Raw genomic sequence first — 22,424 nt, forward strand, 5'->3', positions numbered from 1 at the left:
CCACTTTGAAGGACCCCACGGAGGCCTTCAGGAAGGAAGTATGTAAGAGAGAGGCATCCGACTTAACTACTTTCTTTTAAATGTGCAGAACTTCAAAATAAGCTGATTGAAATGTGTGTATTTTTCACAACAGAAATATTCCAGCCTACCCAGAAAGAATTAACCCTAGTTTGGTAGTTGAGGGTGGGGATCCGATAATGCTATTAAGTAACCTTGAACCAATGGAGGTCAGAGAAAAGTCCAAGTTTTTTGTCATGATGTTGGAAGAGGTCCACGTTTCTGGCATAGTTATTTTTCTGGCTACAACTTAAGTAGGGCACTTCCTTCTGGACCTGAAGATCTATAATTATCTAAACTGTACACAACCTTTGGTGCAGGCTAAGGAAAGTTCTGTGCTTGTTCTGTACCATCACAGAAGCTTTTTAGAAATGACCTCAGCCCTAGTCTCCTCCACAGTTTGGCAACCATACAGTCGCTTTGTGCTACCTTCCCCACTACTGACTCGAGCTCTCATATCACCTTAACTCTGGATTATCCTACCTTGGCTCTGGGGAGTAAGTAAAAAAATGAATTTCTTCTCTCAAACATGAGTTCCTTGATGCCGTGGACCTAAATATTTCAACTATTCCTATGAACATATTCCTAAGTGCAGCTGTCTGCTCTCTGGGATAGAATTTTTAAAAGTTTGACAAACTGAATCCTGCCCAGAAAAATAGCACCTAGTCTAAATAGCATAGCCTCTTTATAAGATGCCAGTTTGCATCATGGCCACAGAGTTTTACCATGATACCCACTCCTGTCTGCACTCTGTGTCCTGCCTGCCCAGGCCATGGGGCATGAGGCCAGTGCTGTGCACCAGGCCCAGTCTGCTTTCTCTGTATGTAAATTCACAGAGAAACATGAATGGATAACAACAGCAAGTGATATTGGACCACTAGGAATCAGTAATTTTGCACAGGGAGTTTTAGATGTTTACTGTAGTCTGCCCAAAATTGGAACAAAATTAAAGAAGTTGCTTTGAAAAGTGTGAAAGAAAGCTGCTAGTGAACTCAGTTCTCTTATCAGGAGAAGTACTGAAATTAATGAAGCCCTTGCAGAAAATCCAGAACTTGTCAACAAGTCTTGTTATGAAGATGGTAGGCTGGTCAAGATGACATTGAGTAACCCTGCACAATTAGATGAGTTAATGAGTGAAACAACATGAGAAATGCATAAAGTCTACTGAGTGAAAATGGAGTCCCCTCCTAAATAAAGTAGTATGAAACAACTTAAAAAAAGATGCCAGTTAGACTTCCAGCCAAGATGGAGGCGTAGGTAGACACACTGTACCTCCTTGCACAACCAAAATAAGGACAACAACAATTTAGAAACAAAAAAACAACCAGTAGTGACAGAAAATTGAACTGTATGGAAGTCCAACAACCAAGGAGTTAAAGTACACACATTCATCCAAACCTGTAGGAGGGGTGAAGTTGGGCAGCTGAGCAGAGAGGGGTCAAGGCAAAGTGGCGGCTGGCAGGTCCCAGAGGCGCAAGGTGGCAGCACACAGACCCAGCGAGGCAGCAGATTGTGGAGGCACGCAGTGCACAAGGCGGCTGGCAGACCAGGTGGTCCCACATTGGTGTGCAGATAAACCAGGTGAAACCGGGGAGCGGGACAGACCATGCAACCCAGGGTCCCAGCTTGGGGAATAAAGCCTCAAAACACCGATGGAAAATACCTGTGGGGCTCCAGCACCAAGTCTTTTAACCTGAGTGTTAGCGTTTTAAAGTGACCCCTCAGGAGTTCTGGCTACTGACTAACTGCCTCCCTCACCGCATCCCAGCTGGGACCTCTTGGCAAGACTGTAACTAGGGATGTTTGTACAACCAGACACTATTTTGTGGTTTAAGGAGAATAAAATTGACTACGTTAGGACATATATATACCTGTGGGGGTTGAGGTGCCAGGAGAGACTCCCAGCCTCACAGGAGAATTCATTGGAGAGATCCACAGGGTCCTAGAACATACACAAACTCACCCACACAGGAATCAGCACCAGAAGGGCCTGGTTTGCTTGGGGGAAGCGAGGAAGTGACTGAAATCTGGCAGGGAGCGCAGCAAAAGCCATTGTTCCCTCTCTGACCCCTCCCCTACGTACAGCATCACAACACAACTAGGTTGCCCTGCCCTGGTGAACACCTAAGGCTCCGCCCCTCACAGGTGCATCAAGACAAAAAAAATGGCCCAAACAATAAATCAAAGCTCCAGAAAAATACAACTAAGTGATGAAGAGATAGCTAACCTATCAGATGTAGAATTCAAAACACTGGTAATCAGGATGCTCACAGAACTGGTTGAATTTGCTTGCAAATTAGATGAAAAAATGAAGGCTATGCTAAGTGAAATAAAGGAAAATGTACAGGGAAATAAAGAAAAAAAATACTGATGGGAAAGAAACTGTGTCTCAAATCAATGGAATGGACCAGAAGGAAGAAAGAAACATCCAATCAGAAAAGAATGAAGAAGCAAGAATTCAAAAAAAATGAGGAGAGGCTTAGGAACCTCCAGGACATCTTTAAACATTCCAACATCCAAATTATAGGGGTACCAGAAGGGGAAGAGGAACAGCAACAAGTGGAAAACTCATTTGAACAAATAATAAAGGAGAACTTCCCCAATCCGGCAAAGTAAATAGACTTCCAGGAAATCCAGGAAGCTCAGAGAGTCCCAAAGAAGTTGGACCCAAGGAAGCACACACCAAAGCGCATCATAATTACCTTAGCCAAGATTAGAGAGAAGGAGAGAATCTTAAAAGCAGCAAGACAAAAGGAGAGAATTACCTACAAAGGAGTTCCCATCAGACTGTCAGCTGATTCCTCAAAAAAGACCTTGCAGGCAAGAAGGGGCTGGAAAGTAGTATTCAGAGTCATGAAAGGCAAGGACCTACAGCCAAGATTGCTCTATCCAGCAAAGCTTTCATTTAGAATGGAAGGGCAGATAAAGTGCTTCTCAGATAAAGGCAAGTTCAAGGAGTTCATCATCACCAAGCCCTAATTATATGAAATGTTAAAGGGACTTATATAAGAAAAAGAAGATGAAAATATGAACAGTGAAAGGACAGCAAACTCACAATTATTAACAACCACACCTAAAACAAAAACTAAGCAAACTAGAACAGGAAGAGAACCACAGAAATGGAGATCACATGGAGGGTTAGCAACAGGGGAATGGAAGGGGGAGAGAGGAAGAAAAGGTACAGAGAGTAAGTAGCATAGATGGTAGGTACAAAATAGGGGGAGGGTAAGAATAGTATTGGAAATATAGAAGCTAAAGAACTTAAATGTTTGACCCATGAACATGAACTAAATCGGGGGAATGCGGGTGGGAGGGGGTGTGCAGGGTGAAGGGGAGTGAAGGGGGGGGAAATGGGATAACTGTAATAGCATAATCAATAACATATATATTTTTTTAAATGCCAGTTCTGAGGAAAGGCATCTACTGAGTTTGGAAAATGTAAGCTAGGTTTTAATAGCCCTTGGGTCTCATCAACTTGTAAAAACCCAGACACCTAGGAATCTTTGCTTGGAGAGTTTAAGTTGAGGGCGCCCTCCCTCTGAAAAAGACAACCACTAGAAGTCACTGCCTGAAAACTTCCACCCGGGTCTCTCCCAGATCCCTTCGTTTGCTAGAATGAAATTGAGAGAAAAGCAGGAAAGGGTCACTAATGATAAAATTAATTTATTTGCGTGGGCCACCTTGGGGCCCCACAGTCCTACAACATGCCCTGCAGCAGTGGGCTGAGGAGTCCAGTTCTCTGGAGTGCCTGCACCCTGGTCCAGCCTTGAGCTGGGTCCCTCCTGACCCCATCATCCTGCTCCGACATGCAAGGGGGTGCACAGGTCCACCTGCAACAAACCTGGGCCTTCCTCTGGCAGGAAAGACACGGCCCTGTGGGTGGCTGCAGCACTGATCCGGCTTGAGTGAGCGGGAGGGCAGACAGGAGGGTGTTTGTGACTCAGTGCAGAGAGCTGCTGTTCTGCTCCTCAAAGGCCATCTTGCCCAGGAGCTGGCTGTCCAATTCCACCCCACTCACAGGTAGCTGGAAGAAGTTCATTTCAGCTGCTAAGGCTGCCATGGCAGAAGGGTCCTGGCCGAACTGAGCTCGCAACATCATGTCCATTTTCTCCAGCCGCCTCTTGAGCCTCTTGGCCTCGCGCTCCCGGATGAGCCGGGCCTGCCGCTTCTCCGGGGTTTCATTGGCCCGCTTCAGCCTCATGGCCTCCCGATCCCGCTGCAGCCGGCGTGCCCGCTGCTCATCTGTCTCCTGCATGCGCTGTAGGCGCTTGGCCTCACGGTCCCTCATGCGCCTTACCTCCCGCTCCTCGGGGGTCTCATTGTCGCGCCGGCTCTTCTTGGCTGTGCGCTCTCGTTCCAGCCGCTGCAGGCGTACTTCCAAAGGCTCATTTTGTCGACGAAGAGCCCACTTGCGCACGCTGGGGGTCTGGGCTTCCAGTAGCTTACGGTAGGCAGCGCAGTTGTTGCACACAAGCAGAATTCCAGCAGGATACACTGGAGGACTAAAGGCAATGTCCTTCCCTTCAGCACTGGAGGGGCCCTCACTGTGGGCTGGGGGTAGGGATTCCATATTAAGTACTTCAGGAAGTTTCTCGCTAGAAAGCAAAAATTTCAGATGGTTAGTGTCACCTTCTAGCAAGGCTCAGTGTTCTGACTTACTCTTGTTCTACTAGGCCAGTTGCTCCAAGTTCACCACTAGTGGTCAGTTTGAGTGCTTAGGAGACCTCTTCTTTTTCTCTACCCCTGCTCTTCTTTGAGCTAGGGTGTGCGGCAAGTTTGAAAGCCCACCTGGAGTTAGAGACCGAACCAACTGCCACAGCAAGCCACTAGAAACCAGACGAGCTCTTACAAGGAGCCCTTTTCATTCAAGCCAGAATGGTGGTGTTTGGTCAGAGCTGTGCAGGGCAGTCACGCTATGGAAGGGGGTAGTCCTGCCTTCAGGATGTGCAATTTACTGGCCCAGATGCCTCCTGCCCTGGGCAACTCTGCACCGTACACTAGCAAACCAGACTAGGCCACAATCACAGCGTTCCAGTCTTCCTGAGACAGCAGAGGCTACGTCCTCAACATTAGGGCCCTCTCAGCCCTGTAACTTCTTTCTCCATGCTTATCATGAATATTCTTGGACTTCCCTACATCTCTTTCTAGATGAAAATATTATTCTGATGGGGAAAAGAAACGGGAATTAGTTTTCCTCTGGGGATAGCTAATGGAATGGGCTTTATTTGCCTCATTATTTGTATTTCCAAAGAGTCAAGAATCAGTTGCCTTTGCATTACCAATCTCTAGCCTTTACTTTGACTTGGGAAAGCAGACCCACCCCCAGTAATTTGTTCCCGACACCAGAGGGTCAGGCACCCGGCTAACCTGTTAAACGTGGCATGGCTGGTGAAACGGGCTCCACACACAGCACAGTTAGACCGCTGGTCCTCCGAGTGGATTAAGAGGTGGCGACCCAATGACCCGGGGGAGCTCAGGGCCCGGCCACAGACAGGACACATATAGCTCTTGGCGCTCACAACTGCTGCAGTATGCTGTAAAACAGAGCTTTAATCTGTCACCTCACGCCATCCCCAAGACAATCTACACCCATGCAGGAACTACTTTCTGGGACATAACCCCTTTCCTCAGTCTCAGAAAACAAGGGACTTGCAACTATTTTCCCTGTTTAGCACCTGGGAAAATAAAAGTCTCTCGTGTTAATGGGCTTTCTGAAGGGCCCGGCCATTCAGACCATTGCTCACATTTCACTAGTCTGACTTCTGATACATTCTGGGCCATGTGGCCAAACTGATGAACAATGGAGCTCCAGAGCCATCTTCAGGCCCGTAAGACGTACATGCTCGGGATAATTTCTCTCTGACTGCCTGCCTCACACTGTGCAGCGACCAGTCCATGGGAAGTGAGCAAGGAGGGCCAGTCTAGAAGCTAACTGGGGAGACTGGTATCCAAAAGGTATTTAAGTGCCCGCCTTTCCTTCAATCTTTTAAAAACAGTCTTTTGAAGAAATGCAGCTCCTCATAAGCTATCTATCTTTTCGCTATAACTCAGGCTGCTATGAGTGCTGATGTCTTCTCAATACAGCTTCACAAGGCACAGAGGTTCTGTGACTGGATCAGGGGAAAAAGAACACAAAAGTCTATCTTATCCTGATCCCCTAATTTACACTAACTTTCTCCAGTATTTCAGAAGCATTTACGTTAACTCATTTTTTCTTCTTTAAAACAAAGCCTTTGCCCTGGCTGGTGTGACTCAGTGGACTGAGTGCCGGCCTGAGAACCAAAGGGTTGTAGGTTCAGTTCCCAGTCTGGGCAAATGCCTGGGTTACAGGCCAGGTCCCCAGTAGGAGACGGACACACAAGAGGCAACCACACATTGATGTTTCTCTTCCTCTCTTTCTTCTTTCCTTCCCCTCTGTCTAAAAAAATAAATAAATAAAAATTTTAAAACAAAGCTCTCATTATTCATAGATGTCAGTTTCTATTCCACTATTTAAAATATGCATTAAGTAATTTTTAAAAAATAGTAGCTAATTTTCATAGTATGTCTGTCTAGGAATCCCAGAAAATATTTACCCAAATATTCCACTTATTCTCCAAAATGCTCTAAGGACTGGACTGGAGTTTTAATGATGACAGCAACCACCAAAGTTCCTTTGGGAGCTAAACCAGCTGCTGCCACTTGAGTTCCAGAGCACGTGGCTCTCCACGTCATACCTGGTATACATGAGCAATCAGCTGCTCCCGACTCCCACAGTCTAGCTGGCAGAGGGGACACTGGCAGAGTCCAAGTAAAGGGTCCGAATTCAAATTCTCTGTGACCTGCAATTCAGTAAGTAGGAAATTCATGAAGACTGTTGACCAGTCTCTTCCCTTGCCTCTCCTTCTTTTTACAGGGTACCCTGCTATAAAAAACACAACCTGTTATCACGCAGTATTCTTAGGTTTCCACGTGGACCAAAGTAAAAACTAATGGAGGGAAGGGAATTAAATTTGCACCCATCTTCATTTTATCCATGGCTTCCTGCCATGAGGGCATAGGACTGCCCCAGAGAGAGATTCGCTATTTCCCACACAAACTAAACTCTGTAGAGAGAGGATTAGGTTCCCTCCTGCCATGCTTCTTGCAGGAATCTTCAGGAAGCAATTTAGTGAGGTAACACTTCGACTTCAATTGGCAAGCATACCCGAGCGCACGCCTCAGAAAGTCAGCTAATGGTTTTGCAAAGGTGGATATTCTGTCTGGAAAGAAGTGGGGAGCTTTAGAAAGGAGAGCTATACATGGATGTAGTGACATGTAGGTGGAAAAGGAAACCTGGGCGCGTTAAGAATTGTGTGTCTGAGGTTTGCATAACTGGCGCTTTGAAGGACGAGAGGCTCCACAGTGAAGGCCCAGGAGACTGTCAGAGGCGAGAATGTTCTACATGGCTGGGAGGCGTCTGGGCCGAGTAGACGAGTAAGGGGGTCACTTGCCTCATGCTCTACCACTTCGTTCCCACCAAGAGGCTGCTCTGCATTTTCTAACTCTTTTTCCACTTTGACCACCCCTCCATCTTCCTCCGATGTGTGGGAAGAGACTTCATCTTGTGTGGTCTCCTCTTCATCACCTTCACTGTCACCTGGAACACACAAACTGGTCACTTGTTCTGATTTTTGCACGAATACAGCTTAGGTTGCTTCCCACCCTGGAGTTTGCAGCTATAATAAAAAACATTTTCAGATCTTCCATAACATAGTTTGAATCAGTGTCTAGTTGGGTTCAAATCATGTTAATCGGAAGCCAGCTACAGGTGTTTTTTATAATGTCACACACACACTACAGAGAAAATCTGAGGCAAATTGCACTGGAAAATGGTTATTGGGCCCTGTGCATCATCATAAAAATAGTAACTTCTTACACATGGTCCCCAAATATCTCATACTTCAAATCACACCTCCCATGGACCTCACACCATGCTCATTCCCACGACACACCACCTCCGATCTACCAACACTTCTCACTGATTTAACTTATTTTACTCCAAACCCCCCTGCACAATTTCTCCATGATAGCACATAAACTGTTCTATTCTGAGTCCCACTGGTCTATCCTCTCCCAACAAACTCCAAGGCACACTTAAAGAAACGCCAACAAGTTTTTCTTTCTTCTAATCAATATGGGAGACAGTAGTAAATTAGGTTAAAGTGATGTCACTTTATAGGGAAAGGGCTGGTGGAAAAATTAGTGTAGCAAACAACCTCAGGCAGTTTGTAGCAGTATTCAACTCACTGTGTTCTTATTACTCTGCTGGTAACTCAGCATTCTAGGCCAAATAAATCTATTGTTTCTGTTGGTTCTTTGGATTATCTGATGGATGACTGGCTGCATTAAGTAGAGGGAACAGGTTATTCTTTACTTTAGAATGAAATATAATTGATTGTGGCTAAAGTAAGAATTGAGTGTTTTTGTTTAGGGGACAGGAGATGTCTGATGTCTGCTAGGGGATGTCTGTGGCTAGGGGAACTTCAAGGTTTATTGGGAGCTGGTTTTCTACACAATTTCTTATAAAAAGGGAAAAATTTTCTAAAAAAAAGAATAATAACAATAACAAAGGGAGTGCTGTCTGAAAGGAAAAAAAGATGTGCTAGTACCTTGAAGACCACAAGAGGAAGCCAGGCCTAGGGAAGCCGCCAGACTCCAGCCCCTTCCCAACCCCACCTGCATCCTGGAGCCTGGGTCTGACTGTGAGCAAGAGAGAAACACAGGCTAAAGTTTCACCAGCTCCTGCATCAGAAGTAGGACTCGGCTTTCCTACCTAGCAGTGTTTCTTGCCTTCTCTCTTCTCTCCCTTGCACAATTTCTAAATGCATCCGTATCTGGGCAAAACTGGTTATATTCCTGTTCTTCCTAAGGAAGGCTAACTAAATCATCTGTCAGTAGCATATCTCTGTTCGATCCCCCACGTGGCTGGTGGGCTGGATTTGGTATGGTATGTGAGCCTCATCCCCCAGCCCACCTCAGTGTGAATCCTCCTCAGTAATGAAGGATTGGCACAGGTTAAATCATACCATATTTTCTCACCAGCTTATCTGGAATACTTGTAAACTTAGTCTAAGACAACATTGTATCCAACATATTTTTGTAATTTATCAAAAATCCAAATACATGTCTCTACAAGAAAGATTTAAAAAAGAATAAGTATTCTATCCAGAGGAGTCGTGCATCTGCTCCAGAATGGAAACCAGTTAGACTTTTATACACATTGCCATTCCCACCTGTTACTCAAACTGGTGGCTCTCACAGGTTTTGCAAAAATATCTGGGTTCATTTTTCTCTACCTGAGTAATTAATTGCTAAGTTGTGGGGCTTTTTTTTTTCTAAATTATTGGTTTGAGTGGAAACTGCAGCTCCTAGAAGGTTGCAGAACTCTCCCCCTCTTCGTTCTTCCACAGCCCCAAATGTGAAGAAAAATTTGAAATGTCTCTGATTTGACACGCATAATAACCAGCATTGGATGAGATTAGGAAAATATAGAAATCATCACAGAAACGAACATATCCCAAAGTGTATTTATTCAGGCAGGTCATGGAACAGGCAGTCCACAAGGCTCAACCAGCTACCAGCCACTGTCTTTTCCATCTCTTAACCACAGGGATCTCCTTAGGACTCGGTGTGGGAAGAGAAGACTTGGCGTTAACATTTTATATGATGCATGATCTCATTAGTATGCAATGTCTCTTGAATAACATTAAAACTAGGCCCTCAAGCAAAAGTTTCACTAATGCCATTCTTATATTTTATTAATTATGAATAAATCTATCCAAGGAGACAGAGATTTTTAAAACTTTTCATTTGACCTAACCCAGGGGCTGCTTGGGCACAGATCTCTCCTGTGCCCCTGTCTATCACCATCGTCACAAGCCTACCTGTGTATGGCACTGCGCCAAGTACAGCAGTCCAGGAGTGAAAAGCAACACCACACACCAAGCCTGTTCTCTCCCTGGGTAAGCGTATGCCAATTCACCTTAGCACACCTTTGGGAACACTGAGGATCCACAAGTTTCCTTCTTCATGTCTTCCTCCCAACCCCATGCACAATCCCCAGAGCACACACACTGTGATAATTCTTCTCCCATTGCCCTGAGTCATTACCAGAAGGTGCAGAACTCACTGCTACTGGAGTCCTGATCTCTTAGTTGTTGGATAGCTTGTCGCTGACTGCCAAGGTCTCCAGGAAAATCAGTTTTCATCATCGCCTGGCGGGCTTGCTCTTCTAGCCCAGCAAATACTTGTTCCCCTGGTGGTCACAAGGAAAAATAGTCAGGCCACCAGCTGGGCAGCACATCCCCAGGCAAGCTGGTTGGAAAGTCAGACCATTCAAAGGCAGGAGACAGGCAGGTACCCTGTGGTGGAGTCATTCATCTCCAAGGTGCTTGTTGCCTAGAACTGTTTCTGGGTGCAGCTACTCTTCCCAGGCAGTAAGCCAGATGCTCCAGAAAGCATCATTTGCTTCCCTTAAATCCTCCTAATCTTGACTCACTTTCAAAAGGTGATCAATTGCTACTTTACAAATTTAGCTTCAGAATCTCAATTCCATTTACAACCTTCCTTCAGAATTGGGGAGACAGTAGCAAGAAGCAAAGGGAGAGATAAAGGCAGGACAACAAATCTGGGCACAATCTGTGCATCTTATCCTACTTCCATTATGCCCCGAGTCAGTGTCTACCTCGGATTATTAAAGAAGTGCTTCAAGTAATCCATCTAGACAGCAGTATCTAATCCCATCTTTCATCCGCTCTCCTTCTAAGGCATGTTCTGCAAGTTCTTCCTTGACTCCCTTTCTAAAGTCTATCAGAATTAGCCATAAACAAATCTACAACTAGTTGAAGAATGGATTAAAAGGAGGACAGGTATTCTATGAACCAATTTCTGATGAGGGACAAACTTCCTGAAACATGCCATTAGTGTCCTCAATCCAATGACCCAATGTGTGTTTTTTTAAAATGAACTCTGCCTGGGATCTGTGTGGTTACTAAAGAGTTAACATTTAAGTGCTCTTTTATTTCCAAGAGGCCAGGCATAAGGAGAAAAGAGAATTGGGTTTCTTGAGGTTTCCATTATCTCAGTCAGAGTGGAAACTACAGTCCCCATTCTCCAGCCGCTATGAGAGAATAATAAAAAGCCCTAGTGAAATGTTTGGCAACAGACCAACAGCACTTTCTTACTGAGGAGAGAAAGGGAAGTAAACAGGCTCAGGTTCCAAGGCAGGAGACAATGATGTAGGAGAAATGAACAGGCCAGTTGGTCTGTACTACTAGTCCTTAGGCACTGAAAGAACTGAAGTGAATTAGGCTTCAAGTGATTGCTTAGGCACTCATTCAGCAAGTATTCACTGAATGTTAACTATATGCAAAGTGTTGAACACTAATAATAGTATTTGGCACTTCCTAGCTCCAGACACTATGTTAAGTGCTTTATACTTGTTACCTTACCTTAACTCCCTGTAAAATTGTATTTGGTAGGTATTACTAGCCTCATTTTACTTAGGGGGAAACTAAGGTCTATGGTGGAAGTAAGTCTTCAAACCCAGAGGTCTACCCAACTCTAATACCCATATTCTTGAACTGCTTTCTAGTAGAGATGTAAGCAGGTGGCCAGGCAGATTATCAGTGGTTATGCTGTCTCTGTGCAAGAGCGACTCCAGTCTTAGTGTTACTGCTCCCTTCGGGTCACGAGAAACTGATAAACACAACTCAAGTGCCAAAATAACGTTCTTAGGGCCCATATATGACAGAAGGAGCCATCACTTTGATGGTTCTGATACCATGTGGTAGTACCATGCCTGGGTTAGAGTCCAAATGTACTGCAACCACACAGCCCGGAAGGAATGGAAAAATAAGCTGCTTAAAGTTCATTTTCATAATATCCAAGATGACATGCTTGATACGAATTACTGCTAGAGAAAGCAAAATATGAATTCTGTGTTACTGTGTCTTCTCTTCTTTTTTTGCAGAAGTAAAATATTTAACTTCTCCATTTTGGTCCCACTGTAACCACATGGCCATGCCAACGGAATGGTTACTGAATTCTTCTGGGTAGATGTGTGTTTTCAGACCTGGTGACTATAGGCATACAAGGCACTATGGAACAAGTTACGTATTAGCTTGTAAATAATAATCAAGGGGAAGATCATTCTCATCACTGATGCTGCTCAACTCTAAAGAAACCTGGCCAGAAACCAGCTAGGTTTATAGCATATTTAGAATATATGAGGTCTGCCCAGAAAGTACCCACCTATAATATATGAAATATAGATATATACTGAAGATGCAAGATACATGAAACATTGTACACAGGACAATGATGCCTTAGTTCCCTTCAAAGTAGGCACGTTGGGACCTCACACAGTTCTCCCAACTACCATCACCTGCCCCATCATATTTTCCTGAATCCCACTGATGGGTCTGAAATCTCTTCCCTTTCAAAGGCAATTTTAGTTTTGGGAAAAGCCAGAAGTCACAGGGCACCAAATCTGGACTGTAGGGGCTGAATGACCTGGGTGGTTTGATGTTTCACCAAAAAACTCTGCATGAGACATGAGGCATGAGTGGGCATGTTGTTGTGATGAAGCTGCCAATCACCAACTGCCTATAACTGCGGTTTCCTGAATCATCTGAATAGTTTTCACAGAGGAATGTTCAAGCTTAAAACAAAATTTGATGCAGATTAGTTGCTCTACTCGCTCAGTCATTTTGAATGCAATGGCCACACAGTGCACATGCTCACTCAATGGCCCCCACTGACTAGTGCAATGCGGTTGTCATTGTTCACACACGCACATTCCAGTCCACTCTCTAGGTTACATCAATTCCACGTAAATCGTTATCGTTATATTAACAATGGTTGGATATTTTTCCAGACAGACCTTGTATACTTTCCCATTCCTTCTTATTAAGGAATCACCCACTGGATTAGTAAAAGGGTATCTAAAAGTATATGTACCTTTCAATATCAGCTAGTAATTCAGTTTGGTCTCTATCAAATGGAACTTAAATTTTATTTTTGTCTAAATGTTTTGTTTAAATATTTAGGCCTTCACAGAACAGAGATGAGTCTGTTCCATGTGACTTCCCTATCCAGGACTTTTTGCCCACCCAGGCAATCTCATCTAGGACAGCTGGGATAAATTGATTATATCATTCCTTGTTGGCAGTTCGGGGAGAACAACTGTGATTATATATTTTATTCTGTTCCTGACTTGAGAAAAAAGGCTAAGGTAAACTTTATTCCTTGGGGCCACTCCTATTTTAAACATCAACTAGAGCAAACTATATAAAAATCAAGAAAAAAAACCCACATGATTTTGGCAGAACTCACAGGAAAAGATGTGATTTCCTGGTAGTCATTATTTACCTAATCCCTAAAATCTGGCTGTCCAGAATTATCCTTTCACAAGCAGATGGTGATACTTGCTAAAAGTATGTCATAATTAAGTATAATATGATTCATAGAGATACTAGAGATTAAAGAAGTGTTATACAATTGCGTGTTTGTGCAACATAGAATTATTATTTTCTTCTATCTTGAGACTGTTGGAGTAGGTTAAAAAAAATCCTCTAACTCTAGATATTGATGTAGGGCAACCATCTTCTCTAACACAGGTATTTGTCTATTAATAGTTGAAAAGGAGTCATCTAAGCTCCCACAGTAAAAAAGCAAGGTGTCATCTCTCCTTTCTTTAGTATGAAATCAAGATATGGTTTGATTGGCTAAGGCTTTTCAGACCAGATGAAAACAAGGCCATGCAAGCGAGTTTGCAGAACAGAAGAGAAGCCTGAAATGAAAGTTACCGGAAAGACAAAGATTTTAAAATTCTCTTTCCTGAGTCCTTGGTACAGTTAAATATAGGGGTGGCCAAAAGTAGGTTTACAGTTATCTGTATTGAAAATAATACAGTACTTAATAAATAATAACACAAGAATAAACTATTTCACATACTCACAACTGTAAGCCTATTTTGCCTGCCTCAAAAATGCAATTTCAGCTGAATGAAATTAAGTATAGCAGCGAAACATATTCCAACAGAGCAGATGTGAAACTCAGAAAAAATAAACTAGTATTGGGAGAGAGGATTCCATTTCGAGCTGACAATCTCTGGACCCCCAGTGCCATCACATGTTGGGAACATAACCATTTACCTCACAGGGAAGCTCACAGAATGGATGAAGATAAAACAAGTTGTACTTTTTAGAAGAGAAGGGACTACAAAGGCTTTTTTCCCTTCTCTGTAAAAGCCAAAAAGCTTTTAATTTTAATTGAAAGTTTTTAATATGTACATGCTATCTGGAAACAGAAACTCTTAAGAAAAAGTTTTCCTTTCCTTAGTGGTTTGCTTGGTATAAACACACCAAATGAGAGTGTTCAAGGCTCTCATTTTCAAGGCTCTCTAGAAACAGCTGATAAGCACTTACACTCAGAAGGGTGAGATGAGAAAGAATGGAGGGAGGGTCTAACAGATTTCAGCCCATTATCCCATCTGTGACTAACAATTCTAGGATTTTCTTGCAAAAACTCTCAACAAGTCTATCAATGAACTGGGTAAAACACAAGAATCTGCCTGGATATTTCTGAGATACAGAGTCAGTCCTGATGAAGGCCAAGTAAATGTCGGAGCCACCTGCCCTCTGACCTCTGAAGTGGATCGGATGAATGCTACCTCCCTACAGCAGTGGGATCTTAATATATTCTTTTAGATGGGCTTTGAGCTTTAGGCCACATAATCTTCTTCTTCCCAGAAGGCAGATCAAATGGAGCTCAGCCATTACTCGGCTCCAGTGCTGACTGGCTTTGATATTGAAGCAGAGCTTCTGTAGACTTTCCTGCCTCCCAGACCTTGAGTCCATTCTATTTACTTTAAATAGATGAGGAGCATTAAATTCAATATATTTGATTGGTTCATTTTCACTGCAAGGGGATAGGATATGCAAGTGGTCAGAAGACTGAAATTACCAATTTCTACTTACCATTATTGTCATGGGCAATGAGAAGATGTACTTTCAAAACAGGTAGGACCCTGACTGGTGTGGCTCAGTGAATTGAGCACTAGCCTGTGAACCGAAAGGTCCCCGGTTCCATTCCCAGCCAGGGCACATGCCTGGGTTGCGGACCAGGTCCCCAGTTGGGGGCTTGCAAGAGTCAACGGATGAATGCATCTCACACACTAAGATTTTTCTCTTCTTTCTCCCTCCCTTCCCATCTCTCTAAAAATAAATACTTTTTTTTTAAGCCCTGGCTGGCGTAGCTCAGTGGATTGAGCACGGGCCTGCGAACCAGACGATCTCGGTTCGATTCCCAGTCAGGGCACATGCCTGGGTTGCAAGCCGGTTCCTTGCAGGCTAACTACCAGCAGGGGATGCACAAAAGGCAACCATACATTGATGTTTCTCTCCCTCTCTCCTTCCCCTCTAAAAATAAATAAATAAAATCTTTAAAAATAAATAAATACTTTTTTTTTAAAAGATAGGATCAGCTTCAGTCCCCAAATAGTAAATAAACAGAAGGTCCTCAGAGATCAGCAAATCCCACTGCCTGTTCTTTGTCAAGCCCACTATAGCACCTAAGAAGCCCTCACAGTTCTCTGCCCAGATGTGGTGATGAAAACAGCCCCTCCCTTGGGCCTGCTTTCTAGCTGTGGCTGAACATTTCTGTTCACAGCCCTCTTCATGTCACTCCCACAGAGGCCACAAAGTCCCACCCACTCCACTACAATATAATGTTCCCTCGCTCTGGAAACTGCTTTTCTGCAGCTGTGGATGTGTGACATTCTCTCCTCCATAGCCTGGTTGTCCAACTGTTTGTCTGACTCTAACACCAGCTCAACCTGGTTTGACTGAATATAGTGGGAGGAGATGCAGCTGGTGGATACCTGTATTATGCTGTGTATAATGCGCACTTTTTTGCCTAAATTTTTGAGGGAAAAACAAGGATGTGCATTATACATGGAAATTAGTACTAAAATGTGGGTGCATGTTATACACAGCAAAACATGATATATGCTATGTGGACACAGGCACAGACCACACAACCCCCTGGCCTGACCACAATCCCATCACCCACCTACCTCCTTTCCTCAAATCTAACCAGTCTCTCTGGACAGAAGGTCTGTATAGGTAAATGCTCAACTCCTATGACTGCCTTATTCATGAACCCAACATACCTCTATGAAGAGCACCTTTCCTGCCCTGCCTTCTTAGGGGTCATATCTGTGTCTTTTATCAATCAATACACACTTTCAACCAGAGAGAAGACAATCCTCATAAGCCACTGTGTCGGACTACCTATGCTAGAACACTTCATTTTCTTTCTTATCAACCCTCATATTCAGCCCCACTAAGTTTTACTGTTTAGCAGCAATTTCTAAAGCCTTCTTAAACCACGCACCTTTGTATTAAGCAGCCTTCCATACCCACCTAGAATACATTCCTAGGAGCATTCAACTTGTCCTGTCTTATAAATTTTTTCAGGACATACAGAGATTTGCTACCATAATTTCATTATATCTGTAAGATGTTGAAGTCCTCTTAATTCTTCAGCTTCTACTGTTTTCTCTCCTACTCTTGAAATCACCTAATAAGATAAGGCACACAAGGTCTGGCACACGTATGTTTTTAAAGAAATTTTGATCCTCTTCTCTTAACTCTGTCTAATCTCAAATGTAGGGGTTTTTTTTCCCTTTTAAAAAATCTTTCAAATGTTATACCACTGAATTCTCTTTAAATGTTGCTATACTTTATTTGGTCAATCCTTCATCATAAGGAGCTATTCATAAATAGCTCTTTTATAAACACTTGGGGGAGGAAGCTCATCTCCCCAGGTCACAGGAAACTCATTATCTCAAATCTACATAGATATATTAATATTAATTTTACAGGGTACTTTAAGATACTGAAATACCCACTATGAACAGTACTAGAGGTTGAGAGGGATAGCAGGAAATATACATGAGACATGGTTTCTGCCCTCCTGGAAGTTTATAATCCAATTACCAAAATAAGACATACATCCAAAACCATTGAGAAATAATGCAAGGCAATAGTGCCTACCTGGTCTTTCTGTTACCAGTCTCTCCCTAACGTGATCCATCCCCAAATACTGCCTTCTAAAGTCATTCCACTCTCCCTGCTTAAAAACTGTCAGGAGCTCCTTACAGTCTACAGAGGAAGTTTGAGCTTGGCCTGGCCTTTAGGCCTCTACAATATAGGTTAAATATCTCCAACCTCATATCCTTCAACTTCTGGACAAATGCTTCATCCAAAGTCTCCTTGTCCCCTAAACATATCACATGTCTCCCCACTTGTATCTTTACTCATATCTTTTTCCTTATCTGATTTTACCTCTGCCTTCTTTTTTCAAAAATTCACTTTCTACCTTTTAAGACCCAGTTCAAGTTCATGGTCCAGGGTCTCTTGCCATCAAGCATTCCCTTACTACCTCAGTCTACGAAGTTCTCCCCCTCCTCTCAACTTCTGTAGCACAAACAGTCTGCAGCATCACTGTTTGGCACTTAGCACACGCTGTGATATATATGTTATATTGTGTGTGTGAATATATATCACACAGATACACACTTCATCTGTTACTACATTTATAGTCTTATACATCCTTATGTTATTTTACAGCCCAGGCAACTAGCACAAGTCTTTTCACAGAGCAGATATCCTATAAATGTTTGTTAATACAAATACTAAGGATGAATCAAATGCATCTACTCCCAAGACAGTTTCTAACACCTTCTCCAGCAACCAAACACACTTTAAATCTATCATGTTCAATACCTAACACTTTTTTCTTCACAAATTAGTGCGAGCCTCTAACCTAAAATTCGGATTACTCTTCCATTCCAACCCTCAATGTTCCCAGATTCCAGAAGAAAAGTCCCAATACTCACAGTGAACTTTATTTGGATTTGTCTGTTTCCGACGGGACATGTTTCCCTAATCCAAGAGCTCTGGCCTTTCCCAGTTTCACAACTGGATATCTTACTATCTCCTTGCAGGGTGCTGACCTATAACAAAAAGGATATTGTTAGCACATGTCATTTTGCCCAGATAGTATACAAAATTACTTTAAAATATTAAAAAAAATAGTTCTTAACAATATAAAACTCACCAGTCTTTAATAATTGAACTAATTAAAGAAAGAAACAAATGAATACATCTATAGTACAACATCAAGGTCCCAAGAAGTTTAAGAGGGGACTCCTTCAAAGGATTTACAGAATTCCACTCTAAATCTGTCTGTGGAATCCAGAATATTGCTCAGTGATTGTGATCACAGGATAGAAAAGGAAGAAAAAACTCAGGCAAACATTAGTAGTACTGCGAGCTCAAAGGAATAAGCCCCCTGATTGTAAACGGAAGCAAAAAAAGGCTAAAGAGGGAGCAGCTCACATGCCCACTGGAAGTCAAGCCCTGCAATACACACCAATGGGAGACTCCCGGTGTTTTTCACAAAGTTATCTCGCCAGGAGGTAACAATGGCATCACATCACTGAGACAAACACCACAGGAAAGAGAGCCCCTCCCTAGTGAGGCAGGCACAGTGCTGGGCACCATGGATGACAGGGCACTAAAGCAAATCAGACTTCCAATGTTGAAGAGGATCCCTCACAGGAAGAGCCAGGTGCCACCCACATTCCTGAGCACTAATTCTGCACCCCAGTGGGGAACACCAACCTGGCCCTGCTCGCATGCTCTAGAGCAGTGGTCAAAGTTAGTAACTTCAGTGCTCCCTCTCAGTCCAGCCTCTGTGTAGCAAAGAGATCAGTGGGAGAAACAGAAAAGCTCCCCAGATGAGAAGTGCTGCGGAGACATGCACCTGCTCCCCTGAAATAGGAGTGAGCAGATACGTAAGTCTAAAGTGTCTGGTTAGTTATGACTTTCCCAGCAGTAAGTGTTGTTAGCGAGTCTGAAATGAATTAGTATTGGAAGCTGTGAAATTTTCTTCGAAAGATAAAATTAATAAACAGACACAGATTAAAGAGAGATAGATTGTTTTTCCTACCAAAGACAAGAATATGGATCTGGTCACCCCTTTTCTTTCAGTTCCTGCCTTCTCAAATTCTATTTATGCTGAATGAGCAAATATAAAATTGTAATTCATTGCCTTATGCCTTGAAGAAGCATTATGGGAGGCTACTACTAGCTATACTTTGCACTCCATCCATTTAGTGAAGACTCACCTCCTGTTATGCCAACTAATTCCTCTATGTAGCTAGAAAGGACCTCAGACCTGTAATCAGATCCTGCCTCCCCTTACCAAAAGAAGAAAGAAACCGCAAATGGCAAAGACAGGCCTCCACAGGAAGTGGCAAAGGAAGCAGCTTTCAGGCAGTCTTCTATCATATCTGCATATCAAACACAGTTCTTTTTCAGACCTTTAATTAAAATAAACTCCAAACACACATAAAAATCAATTTTAACTTTTTAGAAGGCTTAGTGCTCATGCTAATGATATGTGTTCTCTATTTTGAGTTTTGTGTAGATCATTTTTTCTAACCATGTTGTTACTTTATTAATGGAAGTAGTGAATGCCTATTACACTTTGAGTAACATACACTTTTCCTGTAAGTCTGTGGAATTGCAAAGCGGAAAACTGAATAAAATGCAGGTTATCTTTCATTTTTCTAGAATTTGCAGAGCTACATCTCTCCATTGCATAAAGAAAATATGAAATCTTAACTAATCTTTAAATTTCCTCTCCATGAGGATTAGAGGAACTGTGAGATAAAGGTAATAGAGATTCTTCTGAAGGAAGGCAGAATAATTTGAGGCAGGCTCTATTCAGATCATCTCGGTAAGACAACAGTTCATTATTAAAGCTACAAGTCAGAAACAGATGGGCATCTGCATATTTAAATTGGCAATGTCCACTGCATCTCACAATCCTCCTAGTGGCCAAATGGGGAACTGGCCAGATGGTACCCACTGGAACCTTACACCTGAGGGATTAAGGGAAAATTCTGCAAATACTCTCTCCCTCCCTGAGGGAGAAAGCCTGTAGGGCAGAGGATTCTTGAAAATAAATAAATAGCATTGAAAGCACATTCTTGACCACACACAAGATCTCAGGGGTTAGACAACTGCTTTTTATTAAAAGCTAATAAAATTCATAGACACGCTGCCCTAAATGTCACTCATACATTTTAACACTGCCTCAGTTCCCAAGCCCGAACCTAAAACCAACACAAAAATGTAAATGGATAGCTGCCTGAACATCACCATCTCGAAGAAAACCAGGACAGGAGGACAGGTAAACGGTGAGATTCAACTCTTTGAAAAGGAAGGCAGCTTTGTCTGTCTTTAGAAAGAGGTGGAGTCCTTGGTGGAGGGGGGCAACTTTCCCCTTCACACTGCTCCTGCTCTCCCACAAGTGTTAGGTTGCAGCTTCCAGGACACACCACAGACTTCAGCAAAGAAAAAACGAGTGAAATCTAAGCCTTAAGAAAAGAGAGTGCACTCCCACCTCCAGCTCTGGTGCGATTCCCACGGAGGAAAGTAAACTCGCCTGAATCCCAGTGATCGGTATCTGCCAAAAAGGAGCGGACAAGAAAGCTGGTCAAGTAGTCGCCTCACTGTTCTCCCCGTCCCTACTTCTGTTTCGTCTGGAGCATGGGTATAATCAGTCAAGATGGTCCCTTTGGCTTCTTCAAGCACAAGCCAGGTAGATGCCCAGGAATTATCAGGCGAAAGCCAGTAAGCCAGTGATCTTACGAGGCGGCTCAAATATACCCTCAGACAGCACAGCCTCCTCCAAAATCTATATTTAGAAGCCTCACTGAAAGGCGGCTGCACGGGGCTGATACCCGGGTCTGCACTCTCGGGTCTGCACTCCCGGGTTTGCACTCCCACGCCCATCCTCCCCCTCCCCCCTCCTCCCCAGCCTGTCAGACGCCGGGGCGGCCCGGCTGTTCTCCGCCAAGCCGGACCTGGGCCCATGCGGGGAGGGCGGCTGCGGGACACCCCTCCCGAGCCAAAGGGGAGAAAGAGGAGGGCTGGCGGAGAGCAAGCTGGGTCCAACCCCATCTCAGAAACCGGGCAGGGGTGGGTCAGAGCCTGGGCTGCCCCCCAGGCCAGAGCGAGTCACCAGCCCCCTCCCCAGACACGGACAGACAAAAGACCCACAGCCAGTAACCCAGGGTGGGGCTTGAAGAGCCCCTGCATCCTCGGCCTGGCCCCATAGGGCAGTCGGGGGTGTTTTTACCGGGCGCCTCCGCGCTCCGCGGCGCTCCGGGTCCCTGGGCCCCGCCTCCGGACAGACTGACTGCGGGACAATGGGCCCCAGGCTGCAGCTTGGGCCGGCCAGGCCGGGGCTCTCCGGTACTGGGCCCCAACAGACGAAGTAAAGCTGCGGGCCGAGCCGATGGCGGTGAGCTGAGGGGCGGCACTGCAGTCGGACAAAGCCCACAGCAGACAGACAGACGGAGGGGGAAAAGATGGCGACGCGGGCGGCGGGAACGCGCTGCTCGCGCACCGCAGCGAGTGAGGCGCGTGCATGAGCCTCTCCTCTCCCCCTCCCTCCTTCTCCAACCCCGTCCCTCTCCCCGCTCCCCAGCGCACGCCCGGTGTTGTGGGCGGGGCTTGAGGGGGGGTCTCGGGAGGCAGGACTTAACGGAGCATCCAATCCCAGACGTTCGAGAGGGGCCTCTGCTGCATCCTCCAGCCCCACAGACCACCCAGCCTCGCACCCTCCTCGGTCTTTCTCTAGCCTTACAAACTCCTCTGCTCCCCTAACCCCTCCTGGACCTGTAAACTCCACCGTGACAGTCAGCCCAGATCCTGGTTTCCTACCCCACCTTCAAGTTTAGCCACAAAACCCACATCCCCCAACCACAGCTCCACCACAGGCTCCCCATCTCCTTAGCCCAACCTTATTCACCCCCTCAACCGAAGCCGTCTTCCCTTGATTCCCCCACATTTCACTGTTTCTTCCGCTCCCAAGGGCCTTTGTGGGATGGGCTAGGTTCAGCTGTCAGCACCTCGGATGAGAAAAATCTTTAAATTTTTCTTTTAGACTTTTAAGTCTCCAATGTGATTCTCTGTAACAGTAGCTGTACTACGGGCAAAGGATTAATTTCCAGCAGAGTAACTTGTGGCACTGTTACCACCTAAGGGACATATGGGACGATTGAGAGTGGTTAGATTTCCTTCCTAATAACACACCTCCTGTCCCTATCATCGTCCCTTTCTAGTTCTTAAGTACTTTCCTTTACTTCTCATTCCTTCTTCTTGTGGAATGCCTGAGCCTTCCTCCGACATAGCTTACTTGGAGAAGTAGGGAATGCAGTGGGAAGAAGTTAGAACCTGGTATTAGAAGACCCAGGCTTGAGT

General features: G+C 44.4%; 1 protein-coding gene across 10 annotated transcripts; it reads right to left on the reverse strand.

The window, feature by feature from the left end:
• Positions 1–3,704: 3,704 nt before the first annotated feature.
• On the reverse strand, positions 3,705–22,424 carry ZNF821 (zinc finger protein 821). 10 transcript variants are annotated; one of them, XM_037063721.1, is made up of 9 exons: positions 21,973–22,424; positions 20,560–20,622; positions 18,771–19,441; positions 17,984–18,100; positions 10,208–10,333; positions 7,530–7,675; positions 6,774–6,878; positions 5,425–5,591; positions 3,705–4,652 (listed from the first exon to the last, which is right to left on the reverse strand). In XM_037063721.1, the coding sequence occupies exons 4-9, from the start codon at positions 18,021–18,023 to the stop codon at positions 3,998–4,000; spliced, it is 1,239 nt and encodes a 412-aa protein (XP_036919616.1). In that variant the 5' UTR covers positions 18,024–18,100; positions 18,771–19,441; positions 20,560–20,622; positions 21,973–22,424; the 3' UTR covers positions 3,705–3,997. The 10 variants fall into 10 exon arrangements, with proteins under 10 accessions (XP_036919616.1, XP_036919618.1, XP_036919613.1 ...); XM_037063723.1 differs by lacking the exon at positions 21,973–22,424 and adding an exon at positions 21,298–21,577 and having other exon boundaries at positions 18,771–18,920; XM_037063718.1 differs by lacking the exon at positions 21,973–22,424 and adding an exon at positions 21,298–21,577 and having other exon boundaries at positions 19,354–19,441.

Source organism: Sturnira hondurensis, unplaced genomic scaffold (assembly GCF_014824575.4).
Source record: "Sturnira hondurensis isolate 20B ecotype Veracruz unplaced genomic scaffold, ASM1482457v3 Scaffold0014745, whole genome shotgun sequence".
Classification (NCBI taxonomy): Eukaryota; Metazoa; Chordata; class Mammalia; order Chiroptera; family Phyllostomidae; genus Sturnira; species Sturnira hondurensis.

Coding starts and splice junctions, on each gene's coding strand:
- ZNF821 (XM_037063726.1), bottom strand. CDS start 18,023: ATGTCCCGTCGGAAACAGACAAATCCAAATAAAGTTCACT. Junction 7,676..10,207: donor AGATCAGGACTCCAGTAGCA/GTGAGTTCTGCA, acceptor TGTGTGTTCCAG/GTGACAGTGAAGGTGATGAA. Junction 5,592..6,773: donor TGATTGCTCATGTATACCAG/GTATGACGTGGA, acceptor TCTGTTTTACAG/CATACTGCAGCAGTTGTGAG.